We start from the raw sequence: 13,245 nt of genomic DNA, 5'->3' as shown, positions 1-13,245 counted from the left end.
AGAGGGAGAGAGGGAGAGAGGGAGAGAGGGAGAGAGGGAGAGAGGGAAAAAGAGAGGGGGAGGGGAGAAGAGGGAGAGAGGGAGGTTCACTCACATGGAATGGTGGTGACTTAGCTACCCAGGAACAGATATTTAGCAGCACTTTGGGTCAATGGAGTGGTATGGATTGAAGAAAGGCTACAAACTACATAAACCATTAGGGAAGATCCCAGTGACTACCCAGCAAGAAAATAGACAACTAGCTTATCAGCCATCAGTAATGTTTTACAATACCCTGGGGAGCTTACACTGTCTACGAAAGTCTATACTAAACAACCTCACATGTCTTACAAACACTTGCCTCGTGGCGCACCGGCCAATCTTGAGCAGCTTACTGCTTCCTTACATTTCCTTATCTCTGGCCACAGGCCCCAACTACACCATGACTTACTGATGAAGTTAGCCTGGCCAGTGAATATGGTGTACTGAAGCTCATAGGAGCTGATGCTGAACTCGTCGTCTGAGATCCAGTGGACTGTAATGGTGTCATGGGAAGCAGTACAGAGTTCTTCTCGGATAGATGGTGGGTTTGGAGCTGAAAGGAAAAGTGAAGAAACTGGTAAGGAAATACCTTGTCTCTTCAGAAGTAGCAGGAATTTTTGTTTCTTTTTTCTTTTCTTTTCTCTTTTTTTTTTTCGGTAATGGGGATTAAGCCCACGCTAAACAAGCAGAGTACCACGGAGCTACCATCTCTAGCTCCGAAGAAATTTTCTTAATAGACAACAACCATGCAGACTGAAGCAATGGGCTGAGACCTCAGCTCCCCCCAAGCACATTTGTGACAAATATATAAGACTAACTTATTGTAATGATGTCTCCAGTTTTCTAGAATGCCTGTAAAAGCACACAGATAAATAAAGCATATATAAGTAAAGCAAAATAATGTTTTCTTGTTACATGGACTTCAACCTGTTTTTATTTCAAAATAATTTTTCCTACGCATTTGACAGTATTTAAACTGCAAATGAATGAGAATTTCCCACTGTAAAATGAGCATGATAGTTACCTTATAGATTTGTTATGAGTAATAATGATACAAAATTAATTTACAGTGTTGGAATGAAACAGATAATAAGTAATGGCTGCACTGATATAATAACAATATAGCTGTAAACAACAAAGTCGTTATATATAGATTTTTCTCAAGAAATGACCATTCTGTAATCCTGAAAGTAGCCAGCATTCTGAACAAGCTGGCATTATCTTTTACTATCTTTTTTCTTCACGGATATTTATTAGTCTTTATAACAGGCAGTTTAACAATTGTAGGCTGTCACCTTTGACAGCTATTTGTTATATGAAAAATGTGTCTGGAAAACTTATCCTGAGTCCTAACAGCTCAGGGGAATCATGTGTTGCATTATAAGAAATAAATTGGATTTTTTTTTTTGTTAAAACACTTCTTTTTTTTTTTTTTTTGCTGCTACTGAACTATACGCAACACTGGTCAAGATCTCTGCTAATTAGCCACAGCCAGAAGTCCACTTTTAAGTCACATGAACTCAAACATATTGTTTCTAAAGGTAGGTATATGTGGTCTACAAGCATACCACCTCGAACATACTTGATCTTATCTGAAAAACTGCACATACAAGAAAAGGCTTATTTTTTTTTAATTATGGCAAATATTTTCCTTTGCAGTTTACTTTAGTCAAAAGGGTACAGAAGGGGAAAAAATAAATACAATAGGAAGGAAAGCACAGCTCTTCCACACCTGTTAAATAGTCTAGCCCCTCCAATAGTTTCTTTTCTCTAGAAAAATCTAAAGCAAAGTTTTCAAAAGCATCATTAAAATTTATGTCTGGAATCAGAACTTGCGAAGATGCAGTTGCCATAGCGACCCTGAAAAGAAAAAAAAAGACATCAATATACATCAAAATAGGCTTGCAACCTTCATCTAGTGTTTGATTTCTGGTTTAACTAGGTACAAATAAATCACTTGTAAGTGAAAATACTGTATCTCTGTCTTTCCAATGAAAACAGTTTCCATTTTAATCATGAGGAACCAATTAAGAGTTATACCATATTTATACACATATGTTCGTTCCTCAAACACACTCCCCCATCCTGTCTTAATTTTGAGAAGTAAATACAGGATTTTTTCCCCTCAGCATCATTTTCCATCTGGCAGGCAGCATCAAAGTAGACCTCTGCTGGCTTGGTAAGAGCAGTTTAAGATTGCTTTTCTATGTCTATTTTTTCATGCTAACTAACAAACCACCATGTTGGATTAGTGTCTCCCCATTAATACTGTTCATTACTTGGTCTTCTAAAATATTTACATTTCATTGTATTATTCTCGAATTGCATAATACAGTGAGAATTATGTCCCCAACTAAGTGTTTCTTTCCTATTTATGCATTTATTTGAAATAGGATTATCCCAAGCTAGCCTTGAACTTGCCTAACAGCCAAGAATTACCTTGAAATCTTGTTTCCCCTACTTCTATCTCCTGAGGGTTAGGACGATGGACATGTGCCACCATGTCCCATTTAGGAGGTGCTGGGGATTCAACCTAAGGCTCTGTGTATGCTAGGCAAACACTCTACTAACTGAGTTATTACATCTGTAGGTTCAATCGTCCAACTAACTTTAGGAGACACAGCAATAAGGCTCCTATTTTACCTCCTATAACTTCTTTGGTTCCTAAAACAATGTTGAACACATAGTGAATATATGTTGAATGCATAACTGAATGACTTACAAAAACAATATAATACTAATATTTATAGAATGCTTAGTATATATAAGACCCTGTGCATGAAAATAAAAATTTTACGTAAATTACCTAATTTTCTCCTTACCACAATGTTATATAGTAGAAGTTATTTCCACTTTCTAAGTGAGGAAGCATGCACATTTAGAACCTAAGTAGGCTGCCAAGATCACACACACTAGTAAAAGTCAAATTTTAATTGAAGCCATGTTTGTCTGATCTTAAATTCTGTTTCCATAACTATGTATCTGATTCCTAATTTTTAAGTATACATGTTATACATGTCAGCAATTTTATGATCCAATGATTAATAAGACTTATCTGGGGACACTTTTACAAAAATATTCAGGTTTTAGTCCTGTATCAGACTTGAATCAGAGTCAATGAAGTTCCTTGTGCATACAGATGACAAGATGGAAGGAAACACTACCTTGTAAACACTATGGATGGTCTAGAGGACAGAGGAAGCGTGGAGTAGAGTAAAATCAGAACAGCAATTTTTATACTGAGCCATTTGTAAGGCAATGAGCAATTGGACAAATACATAAACTCTTCTGCATATCTACAAACAATGGCTTTTGACTATTTCTGAAACTGTAGATATTTCTGGAATAGATACATGACAGTAAAAATAAATGAGAGATTAACTCCATACAACTGTTTTGGATTTTATTTTTGGTTTTGCTTCATTTTGTTGTTTTGTTTTAACAGAACCTGGTGTACTTTAGGCTGGCCTTCACCTTCCTATGTACCTGAAGATGACCTTGAACTTGTGATCCTCTTCTAGTACCTCCTTAGTGCTGAGATTAAAGCTATACAACTGGATGTCCAGCACAAAACAATCTTAAGGTTTCACACTGAACAGCTATTTTTCTAGAATTTTATGAATAACAATTTTAATGTTAAGTCAGAAAACCTGTCATATTTTTTTCCTGGCCTTCCCAATCTTCTTCTTATATTCATCTACTTATCCATCCATTCACCTACCCAAAAGTTATTAAGCAAAACTAATGTGGCGCACGCTGTGCTCTGTTCTACAGGTATTCAAGGAAACAAATTTGCCGTGATCCATGTGTTCAATGAGCTTACAGGTCATGGGGATGGAGACATTAAATGGGCAATGTAAGTAGGGTTTGGGAAACATAAGTCATCTAACAGGAACATGGGACCAAGGACAAATCTCCCCAGAGCAAGTTTCGGTAAAGGAATAATGTGCATAAATTTGTGTTGTAACAACAGTTTTAAAGCTGTAGTGGAAGAACTGAGTGTGAGCTTCTCAAGTGAGAATCCCCCTGAATGCCTTAGCAGTAGATTTTTTTTAAGTCACCGAGGAATAAGCAGGAAGTGAGGTGGTAATGAGGCAGGATAGTAGGACAGGGAAATTAGGGACTGTCTTCTATAAGCCTTCAACTATTAAGGAATCTTACAAGAACCACCACGTTTGTAATAAAAGGCACATCTTAACACCCTTGTGTAACCTGTGGATCACCGGTTTTACCTGAACAGGTTGAAATCTTACCCAAGGCTCTGACAGAGCCCTTCCATTCTTTTCCTTATCAAAAGGAAGAAAAGTGACAGAGGAGGGGTGTTCCCTTTGAAACACCTTGAAGTATATGATTTCAAACACCTCTAAAATCTTATATTGAGCTGCCACTAAGACATTCAAGGTGGTGGGGTTCTCACGTGAGAAGCTCAGGCTCATGCTCTTGGGTGTGTTGCATCCTTTCCCTGAACACTTTTCTTTCTATTGACACCCCCAAGTTCAAATCTATGTCAAACATTCTTCATAACAAACTCCAATTCTGCTTCATACTGACTCAATCTGAAATCCTGCTTGCAGTCAAGAACCTCGCTTCACTTGAGTGCAGGTCTCTGAAAAGAACTCAGGCTGCTACTGCAAATCCTCAGGTTGAATCTACTGATTTACTGTGTACACACACACACACACACACACACACACAAACACACACACAAAATCATTCAAAAACCATAAAAACAATGATGCCTTGAGATGGTCAGTGGGCAAAGATGCTTGTTATCAAGCCCAAACACCTGAGTTTGATCTCCAGACCCCACAGGGTGAAAGGACACAATCAGCTCTCATAAGTTGTTTTTGACCTCATACATGTGAGTCCACACACATACCCACAGAAAGACACAAATGAATGAATGAATGAATGAATGAATAAATAAATAAATAAATAAATGTAAAAATTAAATAACAACAGCAGCAACACAAAAACAAGTCAGATGTGTTGCATACCTGTAATTCCAGAACTTGAGCAGCAGGATTTTCACAAACTTAAGGCCACCATGGACTACAAGGGATGTTCTAGGTCAGCCAAAACCTGGAGCTTTTTTTTTTAAATGTTTACTGGAAGCCAGACAATCTCAGACATCCTTCTGTCTCCATACACCTCAGAGTTGGAGTTACAGGCATGGGTAGGGCATGTCACTTGTGTGGGTGGTGACATCTGAACTCTAGTCTTCAAGTGCTCTTAACTGCCAAATAAGCTCATTGCCCCCCCTTCATAAAATTCTTGCAAATAAGTGACATTCATGTAGTGATAACTATAAATGCACTTAGCATACCATATGTAACCTAATTCTCTAACACTGAGTCTGAAATAAGCATTGATACACACACACACACACACACACACACACACACACACACACACACACGAAAAATTTTATAAGCCATCAAAAATAAAGTTTGTCAACAATAGAGAAATTCTGGGATATATTATTTTGAATGTCAGCTATAAGAGAGTATACAACATTATCTTACATTTGTGAAGTGTGTTTGTGTACGCCTGTGTGTGTCTTACAATACTATATTCCCAAGTGTCAGTGGTAACTGGAAGAACAAGACTGTGTTAAAAGTGGCAATACTGGGTGCTGGACCTTTCTGTGGTCTTCGTCTCTACATTAGCATCTCATTGCAATCCTTCAAAGCCTTTATAATCATGCAGACAATATAGAAAGTATTGAAGGGCCGCATCTTTCTCAGCTAAAATTTCATTTTATCTGAAGTGATGGTACCTTAATACAATACAATGAATAAGGATGGTGGTGAATTTTAGTTTCTGTGAGAGAGCAGAGAAAAAGCATTTATCTTGGGTAGATGATTCTCGAGTGGTATTACATAGATATCCATCTACTCCATGCACTTGGGCACATGAAAAGATTTACATAGAGATTTGGGAACGATCAACATAGCAGTTGATTGTAATTAAATGGTAATTGAAGCCTTAAAAGCTAATGGATTTGTAAGGAAAACTGTGTGGGGAGAGGAGACTTTCCTAATACTGAATCAGGAAGAACGGTATCATTAAGGAAACAGATCATGGAAAACCTGCTCTCAATGACAGAGACAGAAGTGGGGAGGGAGAAAAGGAGAGACAGAGATAGGGAGTGAGGGAGAGGGAGGGTGAAAGAAAGAAAAAAGGAAAAGGAAATCAAAGTAAAGGAGACAGGTATTGGGAATTTTTGTGAGACAAAACAGGGAAACTAAGTAACAGTGGTCAGTAGGGTCACATGCTGCTGAGATACCAATACGATTAAAGGGAAAGAGGAAACAAAGGAGCATCTTTTATATTTAGCAACAAGGTCTTCTTCTGGTGACCTTGAAAAACCACTTTCAGTAATGTGAAGATGGGAGACAACATTTCAGAGGCCTGCAGACTAAGGACAGTTAAATATAGTGGTTTAAATATATAATCTCATCTCTGCTTTCCTAAAATCCCACTGGAAAGAAAAGGAATAAAAATGATCTAAACCCACAAAGACAACGAGAAAGAAACAAATAGATGCCAACAACTAAGAGATTATCCACAAATGTTTGGAAGCTAGAACAGGACAGATGTGCAGTAACCAACAACACAGCAGAAAAAGCTGCATTGGGAAGCCAACATCAAGCTGATTTAGTGACACAAAGTTGAAAGTTTGCATGAAGAAAAGCCAGAGCCCCAGAGTCACTCAAACAGCCTGCCCTTGCCTCAGCCTGGAGGGAGATGTGAAGTTTACTTCGGCAGAATTTTGACATCTTACTTTAAAAAAAAAAAAAGTCTGGAAAGACTCACTCTTCTTCCCTGTTTGGCTCCTAGAATGCTGACAGCTGTGCTTATAAGCTTGTCCCTCAACCTTCCTGCATATACAACCCCTCCCCACAGCAGGATGGTGGAGGATTCCTTCCCAGGGAAAGAGACTCAAAAAGAAAAAACACCTACAGTACTGACAGTTGAGATCCCACAATAAAAAACTGGCACTTCGTTTTTTATAATTCTACAGTGAAGTTCACCAAGCAACAAATTGCCCCCGCCCCCTCACAGCTTCTCAGCACCTTTCAGTGCTAAAATTTCAAAAGAAGTCAAAAGTTTACCAGGTATTCATAGAAATACAGAAAGTCATGTAATGGGCCTGGTAGGAAAGGCGCTACAATACAGATGATACTTGGGCCTCTCCCTTCAGCTATCAGAGAACTGAAATAAGGAATTGCAAAGAACTATCATTTCCCCAGGAATCCCAAGCTGGGACTATCATCCCAATGAGAGGAGGAACTTGCCTCCTAGAACAATATTTCACACAGTTCTAATACCTTAACCTATGTATAATTCCTGACTTCTGTTTCATCTTTTCTATAACATTCTAACACTTGAATAAAAAGGACTGAAAGAGACTACAAATCTTTCCATGGTTCAGCTAAACTGGTAATAAATTTTCATTTATCGACAACTTGTCTCCTAAATTCTTTTTAAAGGAGGCATATTTATGAATTTAAGTGCCTAGAACAGAGAAATAAACTTGGAGAAAACAGATACGCTGCAGAACTTCTAAAGAAACAAGCAAATAGTTTATATACACAAAATAAGAATAGAATGTTAAGAAAAATACACAGATCAAGAAGTCTCTGCTCTGATGAGGGTTGAGAGATGGACTGGTCTATGGGCATAGCAATAAATCATTTGGGGTCATTTTAATACTATCGCATTTAGCACAACAATAGCAATAGGTTATCTTTAAGGAATTGTGACTTATCTAACCACAGGTTCTTGACCCAGTTCTTGGCCTCATTAATGATTCCAGCTATGGCTCCCATCTCAGGCTTTTGATCCAAACAAGACTTATTGGTTATACCACTTGTGGCACTATTCCACCAGGAAGGACATCCTGCCAGTCCAGTCCTTATTGTGGCTCCCAGAGTTCACAGTTGGCCGATACTGATGATTACTTTTCTCCTCTGGTAGTTTATACAGTACTTTCCAGGAGGGAGGAAGCTTTCAGACCAGTACCTGCTTAATGTCTCCATGTTTTATGACTCAAGTACATGGTATCTTCAACAATAAATTCTTACCATCAAGTTTTAGAGGGTAACCAATAGTAATGGCAATTGTCTGTAATGTCCTGAAGGATCTGTGAGATCCTACTGACCAACAGTTCTAAAAGAGATAACATATTCCTTGCACTGAGATTTTTTGTTTTATGTGTTGGCCTGTGATAATCTAGTTGGGGTATTATATCTGCTCCCCATTATAGGGTAAGTTCATTTAAATTCTTCCTATCTTGATTGATAGATAGATAGATAGATAGATAGATAGATAGATAGATAGATAGATACACAGATATGCTTCTACAGTAGGTTTCCATATGTGTTCTCTCTCTCTCTCTCTCTCTCTCTCTCTCTCTCTCTCTCTCTCTCTTTTTGGTTTTTCGAGACAGGGTTTCTCTTATAGCCCTGGCTGTCCTGGAACTCACTCTGTAGACCAGGCTGGCCTCGAACTCAGAAATCCACCTGCCTCTGCCTCCCAAGTGCTAGGATTAAAGGCGTGCGCCACCACCGCCCGGCTCCGTATGTTCTCTTACAGTAGACAGCAAGCAATCAACACAGAGATCCATAAGTGGCTAATATGCAAAGAATAGAGACTACAAAGTTACCATCCCTAACTGGGATGCCTATATCATATTCTTCTCCTTAAGGCTCATGAATATTCAAGAAGTGCAGACATACAAATTTTAAGAGTCTGAAGTACTGAAGGACTTCAAAGAAACTTTTCTGGGCACAACAAGGCTCCTGCACATATGAACTCACAGCAATTCTGACATCATGCATAAGATATGTGTTAGCTCAATACAGACAAAAATCTCAGTATGGAAAAGGGAAGATGGGCTTGAAGTCCCATCCCTAGCCGAGGAGCTATTTGCATTTGATAACTTACTGAGAAAGGGCCTGTCAGTTTTCTTTAACAGTGTTACCCCTGGTCAATCAACCCCATTTCATGGCAGGCCTCACAACCAAGACTAGCTAGTAGCACCAACTGTAGATGATGGGATAATAAAAAGAAAGAACACAAAACTGGGTAGCTAAAGAGGTGGCGGTGAATATGAGAAAAGTTGGGGGAGAGGGCGAATATGATCAAAATATATTGGATGAAATTCTGGAAGAATCAATAGAATACATTTTAAAGGAAAGTCTCTTGAAAAATAAAAATGCAAATGCTAAACTAAATTTAAATGTTTAATTTTAATAGAAAGATGAAACTAAGAAAGCCAAGGGTGGCAGTTTGTATCCATGATCTTAGCACTCAGGAGGCTGAGGCAGGAGTATTGCTTGGCGTTTGATGACAGTTTAGGTTAGAGGGTAAGTTCCATGCCAAAAGGGCTAAAATTGAGAGCCTGTCTCAAGAGAGACAGAATATTATATCCTTGCTCATGTTTGGAAATGTTTCTCCTGCATTTTTTCTCTAACAATATCACTATTGCAGGTCTTGGAGGTAAGATTTATGCAAGGTGAGAGGCATAATTTCTCGTGAAATTAGAAGGAAATTGTATAGAAAAGGAAACAGTTAAATGAGTGAAGAGATAGCCAACAGAATAGGAGAAAATCTTTGCTAGCTTTTTATCTGTCAGAGGGTTAATATCTAGAATATCTTCAGAGACCACATAAAAAAATAGCCAGCCAGATATGGTAGCACACACTTAACATTTGAGTGCTGGAAAGGCAGATTGGTAGATCCCTGAGGCTCACTGTCCAGATAACCTAACCTACTTGCTGAATTCTAGGCCAGTGAGAGAACATGCCTCAAAAAACAAAGTGGATGGAGACTGAGTAATGGCACCTAAGATTGTCCCCTGTTTACCACATGCACACACATAAAATTGTGAGTGAGGAAACACATGTTTACCTTCATAATACATGCATGTATACACACCATCAAACCCAAAAATAGAAAGATGAAATGCAGCCAATAATGAACAAATGTTCAACTTCACTAGCCATCAAAAAGTACAAATAAAAACTACATTGTGATTCCACTGTATATAAGTCAGAATGGTAGCCATTTAAAAAATAATAAATTCTGGCCAGGTTGTGGATAAAAGAAAACCCTTATATACAGATAGTGGGAATGTAAACTAGTAAATTACTATGGAAACCAATATGGAGGTTACTCAAGAAGTAAAAATAGGTATGACCCAGCTAAAACATTCCTGGATATTTACCCCAAAGATTCCAAGTCACCATATGGTAGACATTCTTATATATTAATGTTCATTACAGTACTATTCATAATATCTTAGTTATAGAACCAACCTAACCAAATTACTCTGGTCAGTACTTTGCACTCAGTACTGTGATTCATCCTTGGTTGTGTGAATTTTCTCTACCATAGTTCAGAAAGTCAAATACAAGCATGAAAGAAAAGTAGGAATGGTTGGACTGATTCATGTATAGGATTTTGTCAGGGTGATTAGTTAAAGGACAATGGGAAAAGGGGTTGGGAAAATATAATAGCTGGGGTAATTAGTCATTAAGTCCAAATAAGCTTAGAACAAAGTAGAAATAGGTCTCTGGTAGGAAATGGGGAAGAATAGGAATGAAGACTTAGAGGTCTTAATAAAGTAAAGAAAAGATGTATTCAAATTCAAAAGAGGTTGTGGTTAGAAAATGTGATGCTTTAGGTTATGACTGTGTGATTTTGAGTGATGATGATGATGATGCCTAGGAAGTGAGTGGATGACGTGGATCTGAGTTGGGAGTCTCTGGAGAAGATATCAGAGAAGGTGAATGGCTAGGTAAGCATATTACATGGGTAAGCTGTCCAAGTGAACTCACTCAAAATGATGACAGTGCCAATAAGAAGAGCATGACCTTAAAAACAAGTCTTCAGTGAATGAGAGGGGAATATGTAAAGAAGATCATATCCAGACTAATGGTCTACTGTAGCCCCTTGAACAACAGGTGAATAACTGGATAGTGGTTTACATTAGAGCACAGACTCTGGGCCAATAGGTAGACTATTAATGATCCACGAGTTTTCTGATTCTCTGAAACAAGGTTCATGACATTAACTTCCGAACTACAAAGAGATTAAACAAAAGCCGAAGAATTACTTCTCTAATGAATTTACACAGGAAAAGCTAAATGGAAACAACAAAAACTGTACATACATCCATACACATACAGACGATAAATGAACTCAAGGGGTTTGGTTTAAAAAAGATAGAAAGATAGATCACATGAAGAAGGGAGGAAAAATTAGTGTGGGGGATGAGGGAGGAATTGGAGGCAAGAGAGTTGGGGAGAAATTGATTTAAAAAAATAAAAACATGCATAGGCTTAGGAAAGGCACATCCTGTCAATGTAACCTGGAGTTTGTCTTCCCACACACCACAACTATCACAAATTGCTCAAGACCTAGCAGGAAGCTAAAGGCAGGAGGTAGCCCTATGCTTGGCTATGCATTAAAAGAGCTGGCAGGCGGCAAAGACAGAGAAAGGGGTCCAGAAATCTGCAGGGTAATTTGTCACTAAGGCTCAGTAATTACCTAGCTGGTAAAAATCTTCAGGTGCCAGTTACTACACAATGCCTGAAGAGAATTAAGTGACTTTATGCCAGCCCCTTTGCACAAGAGCAGGCATTTCAAAAGAACATGAGAAGCACACATACCTCTCGGCAATATTTTTTGCAGACTGCAGAAAGCGTGCTTGGTCATTTTCCTTTAGGATATGTTCAGCTTGGTTGATGAGGACTGTTGACCGCTCAAGACACTGGCGGCAATTAGCAACCTGCTGTGCCAACTTTCTCAGTTTCATAACCTTAAAAGAATTGGTAAGAGAAAAGATGACATAAAGCATACTGCGCTTAATTAAAAACAATAAAACAACATGAAGGAGATCTGCCGCGGTGATTCTAAAAATAAGGGTAATTAATATCCAGTTGTTCACCTTCTCACCCTGCCTGCTAAGTCTCTTGGCCAATGTATGGCCTGATCACTTCCATTGCATTCAGCCATCCACCCTTTTACCTACATCCTCCTTAATAACATTGTTCTGATTGTAAAAGCAATGCATGTTAATTATAGAAAAATTTAAGTACAAATGTAAAAAGCAATTCTACCACCTAGAGATCACCATTGTTTACATTTTATTGGCAACGTATTTTTGCACATAGTTTAACAAATGTATCCCATTTTTATTTATGAGTAGCTATATTTACATGTACATGTTTCTCTAAGTACCTATATACCTACCACGATGTATTTTTTGGAAACTTCAGCTCATTGTTAGTTGCAACCATCCAGTATGACACAAAGTATTGGTCATCAAATGAGGTACCCATAACTTTACACACTGTACACATAGCATGGGCTTATGATCATTATCATTTACCAGCAGCCTAAATACGTACAGAAGCTGCATGGAGAGTCTCACCTGATGTCTTTGACTCTTACTCTTTAGGTCCCTGCTTAGAAATCTGCTGGGTGTGATGATGCACACCTTTAACCCCAACACTCTGGAGGCAGAGGCGGGTCTCTGTGAGTTTGAGTCCAGCCTGGTCTACAGAGTGAGTTCCAGGACAGCCAGGACTATTACACAGAGAAACCCTGACTCAAAAAACAAAAACAAAAACAAAAAACAAAAAACAAAAAACAAAAAAAGAAAGGGAAAGAAATCTCCAGTTCTTTGACTCGTCTCTCTCTACTTCATCTACTACATCTAATAAGTTGAAAAAGTTGAATAAGATCACTTTCTCTCTAGCAGTTATTCTGCTTTTCCTTTCCCTGTGTTCTATCATTAGATGGTTTATATCTTCCATAACTCATAGCAGAAGCACTGTATGTCTCCAAGCTTTTCTGGCTGCAGGATCATCATGTTCTGATCTACCATGCATACTTCTACTATATCAGAGTGCATCCTTTTACAGAATCACAATAGTGTCTCAACACTTTTTGTAAGTCCTAAGCAGTCAAGAAATTGGTCACATTTCTTCTGGAAGCTAGATCTATGTTTCTACCATCATTTCTTTGTTTTTATTACCTTAAAATATGAGGGAGGAGAAGCTAGAAAGATAGTTCAGTGATTAAGAGTAACGATTCCTTTTCTAGAACACATAAATGCCAGCTCACAACTGGCTATAACTCCAGCCTCAAGGGATCCAAAAGCCTCTTCTGGTTTCCAAGAACACTGTATGCACATGGTGCACTGACACA

The 13,245-nt window shown here is 38.3% G+C and overlaps 1 protein-coding gene across 2 annotated transcripts in view; it reads right to left on the bottom strand.

Annotated features, from left to right (window-relative positions):
• Positions 1-13,245, bottom strand: part of Mid2 (midline 2) — a 96,517-nt gene that overhangs the window by 15,637 nt on the left and 67,635 nt on the right. Inside the window, exons 5-7 of one of the 2 annotated variants that reach the window (XM_028767486.1) lie at positions 11,703-11,851; positions 1,754-1,881; positions 341-574 (exon numbers count right to left, since the gene is read on the bottom strand). In XM_028767486.1, coding sequence (XP_028623319.1) covers positions 341-574; positions 1,754-1,881; positions 11,703-11,851 — 511 coding nt within the window. The remainder of the gene's footprint in view (positions 1-340; positions 575-1,753; positions 1,882-11,702; positions 11,852-13,245) is intronic. The other variant, XM_028767487.1, reaches the window with a different exon arrangement.

The sequence above is a fragment of the Grammomys surdaster genome, unplaced genomic scaffold (genome assembly GCF_004785775.1).
Source record: "Grammomys surdaster isolate TR1022 unplaced genomic scaffold, NIH_TR_1.0 173, whole genome shotgun sequence".
NCBI lineage: Eukaryota > Metazoa > Chordata > Mammalia > Rodentia > Muridae > Grammomys > Grammomys surdaster.
Note: the sequence above shows the minus strand (reverse complement) of the source record. Positions and strands in the feature narration are given on the sequence as shown.